Source organism: Myxine glutinosa, chromosome 4 (assembly GCF_964187855.1).
Source record: "Myxine glutinosa chromosome 4, kmMyxGlut1.1, whole genome shotgun sequence".
Taxonomy (NCBI): Eukaryota; Metazoa; Chordata; class Myxini; order Myxiniformes; family Myxinidae; genus Myxine; species Myxine glutinosa.
In genome coordinates this window covers 113742963-113752395 of record NC_136264.1, presented here as the reverse complement: position 1 = coordinate 113752395, position 9433 = coordinate 113742963, and the positions used below count along the sequence as shown (strand labels likewise).

The 9433-nt window shown below is 40.1% G+C and overlaps 1 protein-coding gene across 1 annotated transcript in view; it reads right to left on the bottom strand.

Moving 5' to 3' along the window:
* Positions 1-6098: 6098 nt before the first annotated feature.
* NTN4 (netrin 4) overlaps positions 6099-9433 on the bottom strand; it is a 49885-nt gene continuing 46550 nt past the window's right edge. Inside the window, exons 9-10 of the mRNA XM_068113123.2 lie at positions 8959-9129; positions 6099-7463 (exon numbers count right to left, since the gene is read on the bottom strand). Coding sequence (XP_067969224.2) covers positions 7327-7463; positions 8959-9129 — 308 coding nt within the window. The 3' untranslated portion in view covers positions 6099-7326. The remainder of the gene's footprint in view (positions 7464-8958; positions 9130-9433) is intronic.

The following is a 9433-nucleotide window of genomic DNA, read 5'->3' as shown; positions in this document are numbered from 1 at the left end:
AAATACTTTCGTCAAATTTCTTTTAATATACATGTAAAAACACTGATTGTCTGGTGATTTATTTTTTAAACACATTACATGGGGATAAGTCGATGTATTTTGGCAGTGTCTTGTAAACTCATTTTTTTCCACATAATTCCTGTCCTCAGCATGCAATATGTCAGATTATAGAAATGATGCAGCTTGGAAACATTTTAACACCCAATTTCCAGTCCTCTTCATTGTACACTGCCAAGCAGGGGTTAATAGGATTTTTAACTTAACAAACAGAGTTAACAATTAAAGGGAAATTAGGGTTCAGAATTGAACACTAACTTGCCAAACCATTTTATCCTCATGGTTGCTCAGTCACAAACCTTATGCGGAATTTCTAAGAGAATTTTCACTTCACACAATTATATGAATAATGCTCCAGAGAACAGTGAATGCTGCTCATTGAATTTCACAGTAATTTACGTGATGGCACTCTTGATATTGAGGGTCTTCGATTGGTTGTGGAATGCATGTGACACAAATGGGCATGCACGTCACAGCCAATGAGGAACCCACAAAGGAAAAACATAGCAGCTTCTATAGAAATTACTAAAAAAAAATCAACGAGGTTACATTTCCTACATAATTGGTCATTTTCTCATATAACAATGTAAAATGAAAATTTCAATAAAGACCAGACGAAGTTTCTCTCCATTATTGAAACATCAGTACAGGTTTCCCTGCAAAATTAATTTCACCACATTTGACTGACACATTTAAGAAAACTTTCTAAAGTGATAAAATAAAATAAAATCAGTGTGATTTGTATTGGAAGAGTACAAAATATCACTTAAGAATTAAAAAATAAAATACCTCATTGGAAGTGTAAAATATTCAGCATTAACAGAAAAAAGGCAAAAAGTACAAACAAGTGCATTCAAACCAACATCACAAACAATATATTGTACAAAGCCGAGTGGCGAGCTTTATACAAAAGTAAAAAACAGAACTTCTTTTCTGATAATGTATAAATAGGTGTCGTATTTTAAAAACTAAAGGCACCTTTATAAGTGCTCACTTGTCATTTGTGCAAAAGGCAAGTCTTAAGTTCTAGGCCAAGGCAAGCATTTATAAGAGCCGCTTTAAAATTTACGACTGTTATGAAATCGACGACAAAAATGGCAAACTTTCACCGTAAAAGTTGAAAAGCTTGGGGTGCTTTTATGTGCTCATTGAAGCAGATAAAACAGAAATGTTATCGCTATTGGATGGACAATATTTTCTTACCTCTATTAAACCTTTTATCTACAAGTACTTTGTTTATACTGTGCGGTAGCTTTAAAATAGTGTTTAATTACAGTTAATACTCAAATTTTACGTATTTATTAAATCGAGCCACGAATGTCAAAGCAGGTCAAAAAAACCGCGAATAAGCCCGCGCAAGGAATGTCGAATCCCGTGGATGGTTAGTGGAGGATGGTTGGTGGAGGATGGTTGGAGTGCATGTACAGCTGCTTTATGCGCACGTTTTAATTTATTATTACTTATACTTGTATTTGTATGTGTATATTTCTGTGTGTGTATATACGTATATATACACTGTATGTATACTGAAACGCAAAAGAAACTTACCACCTTTGAAACCTTTAAATATCAACAATAACACTGCGTGTAGTAAATGTGTGAACTTATTTGTGGACAATAGTGTCCTCGCTGTCAGACAAAACGGCCACGGATGGTCACTTGAACCTTCAATGGTCACTTCATAGCACAGCTGTTGAACAGCCGTTTTGACTGTCAGTGATTAGCCAAGGGGTACGGGATGATTTTAATGAGCTGCACATGATGTCTTGATATTGGCTTTAAAAAGGCCAGTGCAAAATGGGCATTTTGACCGAAAAATTTGACCATTTTGACCAACTTCAAAAAGACCGAAAACACAAAAGAAACTTACCACCTTTGAAACCTTTAAATATCAACAATAACACTGCGTATAGTAAATGTGTGAACTTATTTGTGGACAATAGTGTCCTCACTGTCAGACAAAACGGTCACGGATAGTCACTTGAACCTTCAATGGTCACTTCATAGCACAGCTGTTGAACAGCCGTTTTGACTGTCAGTGATTAGCCAAGGGGTACGGGATGATTTTAATGAGCTGCACGTGATGTCTTGATATTGGCTTTAAAAAGGCCAGTGCAAAATGGGCATTTCAATCAACATGCCACGATTGTCAAGGGATCAACGGCAGCGTGCCCTGGGCATGCTGCAAGGTGGACTGAGCTACCGTGAGGTGGCACGTCGCCTTGGCTGTTCACACCAGACGATATCGGCCCTGGTGGACAGAGACACCCTCCACAACTCTGCAGATGACAGACCTCGATCAGGGAGGCCAAGAGTCACCACTGCAAGGCAGGACAGGCAGATGGTCCGAAGTCACCTGCGGGATCGATTCCGTCCAGCATCCCGCACTGCGGCAGAAACTCCGGGGCGTGCAACCCCACGGATCTCCAATGATACTGCACGAAGACGACTGCATGACTATGGTCTGACTGCCAGAAGACCATACAGAGGCCCCGTGATGACGGTTGCCCATCGCCGCAACCGTCAGAGATGGTGCCAGCAGCATCAGCGGTGGACCTTGGTGCAGTGGAACGAGGTCGCTTTCAGCGATGAGTCAAGGTTCTGTGTGGACAGTCCTGATGGGCGTGAGTGTGTCTGGAGAAGAACTGGCGAGCGATATGCCGATTGTTGCGTGCGTCAAGCCAACAGGTGGGGTGGCCCAAGTGTGATGGTGTGGGCAGCCATATCAGGCCGGTACAGGTCGCCACTGGTGGTTGTGGATGGGAATCTTAATGCCCAGCGGTATGTGGATAACATCCTGCGACCTCATCTGCTGCCATTCCTGCTAGACCACCCAGAACTGAGAACCTTTCAGCATGACAACGCTCGTCCCCATGCTGCTCGCTTTACCACTGCATTTCTCCAAGGCGAGAACATCAACACCATGCAGTGGCCTGCGCTCTCCCCTGACCTGAATCCCATAGAGCACCTGTGGGATGAGCTTGGGAGACGCGTAGTTGGCAGGGCCAGGACACGGGCAGAGCTGCTTCAGACATTGAGGACTGAGTGGGACAGAATCCAGCAGCAATCCATCCAAAGACTGGTAGGCAGTATACGCCGACGATGCACTGCCTGTATCCAAAACAATGGTGGCCATACACGCTATTGAAAGGGGACTGACATTGCACCCTGTGCTGTTCTGTACTATAGAACAAACTGATGAGATGGTGTATCTTGGTCAAAAACTTGACATGTCATCAATAAAATGCCAATGTTTCAATTAGCAATTGTTGGTTTGTTTTATTTTGAACTGTTACAATTTTATTACATTTCAAACAAGTGGTAAATTTCTTTTGCGTTTTCGGTCTTTTTGAAGTTGGTCAAAATGGTCAAAATGGTCAAATTTTTCGGTCAAAATGCCCATTTTGCACTGGCCTTTTTAAAGCCAATATCAAAACATCACGTGCAGCTCATTAAAATCATCCCGTACCCCTTGGCTAATCACTGACAGTCAAAACGGCTGTTCAACAGCTGTGCTATGAAGTGACCATTGAAGGTTCAAGTGACTATCCGTGACCGTTTTGTCTGACAGTGAGGACACTGTTGTCCACAAATAAGTTCACACATTTACTATACGCAGTGTTATTGTTGATATTTAAAGGTTTCAAAGGTGGTAAGTTTCTTTTGTGTTTTCGGTCTTTTTGAAGTTGGTCAAAATGGTCAAATTTTTCGGTCAAAATGCCCATTTTGCACTGGCCTTTTTAAAGCCAATATCAAGACATCACGTGCAGCTCATTAAAATCATCCCGTACCCCTTGGCTAATCACTGACAGTCAAAACGGCTGTTCAACAGCTGTGCTATGAAGTGACCATTGAAGGTTCAAGTGACCATCCGTGACCGTTTTGTCTGACAGTGAGGACACTATTGTCCACAAATAAGTTCACACATTTACTACACGCAGTGTTATTGTTGATATTTAAAGGTTTCAAAGGTGGTAAGTTTCTTTTGCGTTTCAGTATATATGATTCACTTCCTTATTGTTAGGATTGCTTATTTGGCCTCGGCCCTTCCCGGAGGGATGGGATAGACTGTTGTAATCGGTATGTACAGTCACGTGAAAAAGTAAGTACACCCCATGTAAAGTTTTGACTTTTTCAACATATTTCAACATACAGCTATTTGATCTTCATTTCAGCAATATTGATAGATAAAGGTGATATAATATAACAAATATCATGAAACATTTACATTTTGTAGTCCATTGTATAATTTAAATAAACATAAATGCAAATTTCGCATGTGGAAAAAGTAAGTACACCCCTACATTTATCACAACTTCAAATACCTAAAATTAGAATCAGGTGCACCAGCTCAGGTGCAAATGATTAGAAGATCGTTAGAGAGGATCTTGGAGGAACCTGTCTTATTTAAACCTCAGACATTTAGTTTGGTTTGCTCTTTGTTGTTGAAGTGTACGGCATCACCATGTCGAGATCAAAAGAGCTCTCCGAGGCCTTCGAAAAAAGGTTATAGATGCCTACGAGTCTGGGAAAGGATTTAAAAAGATCTCCAAACAATTTGAAATCAATCATTCGACTGTCCGGAAGATCATCTACAAGTGGGGAAGATTCCAAACAACTCCCAACTTGTTCAGGCCCAGCCGCCCCAGCAAGTTCAGCCCGAGAGCAGACCTCAAGATGTTGAAAGAAGTCTCGAAGAACCCCAGAATGTCATCATGGGACCTACAGGTAGCTTTTGCCACTGTTGATGTCAAAGTGCACGAGTCTACCATTAGAAAGAGGCTGCACAAATTTGATCTACATGGTAGGTGTGCCAGGAGGAAACCTTTGCTGTCCAGAAAGAACATCAGGGCAAGACTAAAGTTTGCCAATGAACACCTCGGCAAAGACCAGCGCTTCTGGAACAATGTGCTCTGGACAGATGAGTCAAAGGTGGAGCTATTTGGTCACAGAGCCAGAAGACATGTTTGGCGAAAACCAAAGACAGCATTTGACCACAAGAACCTGATACCAACTGTAAAGCATGGTGGTGGAAATATTATGGTTTGGGGCAGCTTTGCTGCGTCAGGGCCTGGGCAGCTCACCATCATAGAATCCACGATGAATTCTTCATTGAACCAGAGGGTGCTTGAGGATAATGTGAGGCCATCTATTGGAGAGTTGAAGCTCAACCGAATGTGGACCTTGCAACATGACAATGACCCTAAACATACCATTAAATCCACCAAGGAATGGCTGAAAAGAAAGAAATGGAGGGTTCTGGAATGGCCAAGTCAAATCCCGGATATAAATCCCCTCGTTATGTTGTGGGGGGATTTGAAACGAGCTGTGCATGCAATTGTGCATGCTGTGCAACAATTTTTTGTTGAATAAATTATTGCAGAGTCAATTTTACATTGTTTTTTGTTCAATTAGATCACCTTTATCCATAGATACTGTTTAAATGAAGATCAAATATTGATATGTCCACATATGTTAAAAAGATTTAAAAAACATTTCATGGGGTGTACTTACTTTTTCCACATGCAAAATTTGCATTTATGTTCATACAAATTATACAATGGGCTACAAAATGTAAATGTTTCATGATATTTGTTATATTATATCACCTTTATCTATCAATATTGTTGAAATGAAGATCAAATAGCTGTATGTTGAAATATGTTGAAAAAGTCAAAACTTTACATGGGGTGTACTGTACTCACTTTTTCACGTGACTGTGTGTCAGTCAGCGAGTGTATGAGTGCATGATTCTGCATGCAGATCTACCTTGATGTGGATCGTTCGTCCACATATCTACTGTAATCTATATACCCCACCACAGATCTACTGTAATCTATATACCCCAGCAAAGTTCTGCATTAAATGCTGTCTTGCTACATCCGCCACCGAAGGTTATGTTTTCACCCCTGTTTGTCTGTGAGCAGGATGTCTCAAAATGTTATGAACGGATTCAGACGAAATTTGGACAAGCTGGGTGTGTGACAATGACAAATTGGTTCGATTTCGGTGAGGATCGGGATCTCGATACTATAATTTTTGAGTGATTGTTCACCATTGAGAGATAGCATGATATCTCACAAAGGTATGGACAGATTCGGAAGAAACTTGGTGGATAGATTGGGTATGTGACAAGCATGAATTGATTAGATTTTGGTGAAGATCCGGATCCAGATAGAATAATTTTTAAGTGATTCTTCACAATTGAGAGACCCGGCCACAACAATATATAGCACGATATCTCAAAAAGGTTTGGACAGATCATGACAAAACTAGGTGGATGAGTTGGGTAGGTGACAATAATAAGCCGACTCGATTTTGGTTCAGGTCTGATGCAGATCCGGCCTATCAATGGGATCCAAAACAGAAGCTGTTCAGCCTGGTGGAGGTATGCGCTCTACCAAATACCATTCCAGGTTATGCCTGTGTTTATATGATTTGCTTCTATTTTTATCCTTATGGTTGGTCAGTGACGAGCATCTATTTCAACAAGTTTTGGTACACACTGCTTACAAGTGATGAATATGGAACTTATTTTTAAAAAAAGATGGCGACCAAATGCTTGGAGGTGAATTTGGAAAAAAAGAAAAACCATTTTAGTCAATGCTTGAGGGATGAGGGCGACATGTCCAGAGAAAGCTGGTATAAGTTATTAATTATCTCGTTTCCATGTATCTATGAGGGCCTGAGATGTGTGTTTAGCCTTTAAGGCAGGTAGTGCAGAAAAAAATGAAAATAGAGATGCTGGGTGGAGGGCAACCTGAACCTGTTGTGGTTTTATAAACTGTTCAAAGCTTGAACATGTCTGGCTCAGCACCTTAGTGCAACACATTTAAAAGACTCGCTAAACTTCTTTGAACCAGAAACTACCTTTCACCAACACCAACCACAAAAGCCTCTTCTGCATCTGCAAGTAAAATTATTTAGGAAGTGATATTTTCTTAAAGTATGAATTACATGTTACTTCCTAAGTTTTATTACTATTATTGAACACATCATATAAATAACTACTACATGACCTTTACCCTCATTGACTGACTGCTGTTGTGGCCACAAGGATGTCCTTTCAGACCTACAAATAATGGTCCTACCCCCTTGATATTGCAAAAGCTGAATTTTGATTGCATTCCATTTCATTCATAGGCAGCACATTTGTAAAAAGCCAAGTACACAGACAATGTCTTCTAGTGTTTCATTGACCATAATATACAGTTATCCTCTGCATCTGCAGCAAATGTCTTCATTGGGTTTTCTCAACATTGAAAGCCATCACTTGCAGCCTCCAGCCAGGAAGGAAGTGATGAGCTTTGCTCTTCGGCGCCGCCATGGTCTGACATAGCTTTGCAAGTCAACAAGCAGTCTTCGTCTATGTACGTCTTCATGTCCAGCCACCAAGTACTGAGTACCTGCACCATGTATCAAGGATGGAACATGTTGGTCATGTTGTTTTCCAAACAGTTAACAACAAAAAATAGTTCGGATGAATTCAAATGCTTATTTATATAGGAGATAGATACACAAACAACTAGAACAATGTGACTGTGTCGCAAATATGCCTCCGCATAGTCCCACAATGGGTAGATGCCATCACTCTGCATATGTATGGGTAGGGGATCACATTTGTGAAGTTTCGTGTTCATCGGATAAGGTTCGTCTCTGCGAACCTTATCTGCGACCCCGCCCTTCTTGACCAAACAGAGCACGGAGCACATGTGCAAAATGGCGGCGAACGCCGCTTCCAAACCAAGGCCAGTTGAGAGGGCGCGCACCCCACGCTTGTCGAGCTGCTTTGCAGAGAGATAGAGAGTTTGCTGGGGTATGGAATTATTGAAGGGGAGCTATCCTTATTTGTTAATGCAACGTCGTGTCAATCTAGTGGACACAGAGCCTTAATTAAACATAGAATAGGAAATAATTAGCAAGATGATTCTAAGATTGGCTGCGTGTTGCGATGGCCTAGGGTGCGATATTTAATAATTAATAAAAGGGGGTTATATTACACAAGGGGGATATTTACAAGTGAAGGGGGTTCCCAAATCCATAACAATATGTATATCTCTGGCCAACATATATATATATATATATATATATATATATATATATATATATATATATATATATATATATATATATATATATATACATACATATACACATACATACATACATACATATATATGCAATGCCTAATAGTTTCACTTAAGGGCAGTTGTATTCATTTCTGCTTCTCGGAAACTTGAAAGCTGGCTTTAATTTTTTTTGTGTGTGTATGGGTGTCTGTTGACTCATTTTGCCTGTATTTGTGGATCTATCAATGGAATTTGGTGTTTGGCAAGGTGCCGGAAAACTTGGACGGTGTTTTGACTAGAATGCAAGTGAGATGAAGCAAATATTTGCGGTTTCATTCATTACATTTCTACGATAAGAAATGCACCATTTTGGCACAGACACCTGTATTTGACACATTCACATTGAACTTTACAAAAATGTATATAAAAAAATCACTTTAAAATACTTTTAAGCTGTATGCATTTGTTTTTCCTTGAGGCTGTATTTACTTGTTACATAAGAATGCGTGGGAAAGTAATATGCGATGAGGTTAGGAAGGCAAAGAGGGATTGTAAAATGGCAATTTAGAAAAGAAAAGGGATGGGAAGAAAAGAGAATATGAGAGGTGAGGAGAGAAAGGCAATATATGCTTGGGAGGAGAAGGAAGGAAGGAAGGTGAAGGGAAGAATGTGGAATATGAGGGTGGGGAGAAAAATCCACCATTTTGCGTGGATTATAAGTACGGTAGGCATAATCCCTGTTTGAGCTCCGTCATTTTTGTACCAATAATCTCAATTAACCTACATCCCATTAAGACACATGCATCGAGTGTGAAAAGTTGTTTTGGCGGACCTGGGTTGAGAACTGGACAAGTACAGCCTAGGTGGGTCCACGACTCTGGGAAGAGAATTGCCTTCCCTCGTGCCAACTTGAGGTGTGTCCTCTTTAAAATCTTCTTCACACGGATAATGACTTCCACGTGGCTGCCAAGGTCGTGTGCAGAGAGGACTTGTACTCTGATAACTAAGGACCAGGAGAGAACGTAGATAAAGAGAAAGGAAGAGAAAAAGGATTTGTATAGTTTTTCAGAACTTTGCCCTATTTGTTGTAAAACAGCACACATGTGCAGACACACCACAACAGAGCACGTCTTTATTACATATATATATATATATATATATATATATATATATATATATATATATATATATATATATATATATATATATATATATATATATTACATTTGCCTGTATGTATATATTTGTATGTGCAGTATATACCATATGTGTATGAGGCTGCAGATGCATGGGTGAGTTTGCCAGGA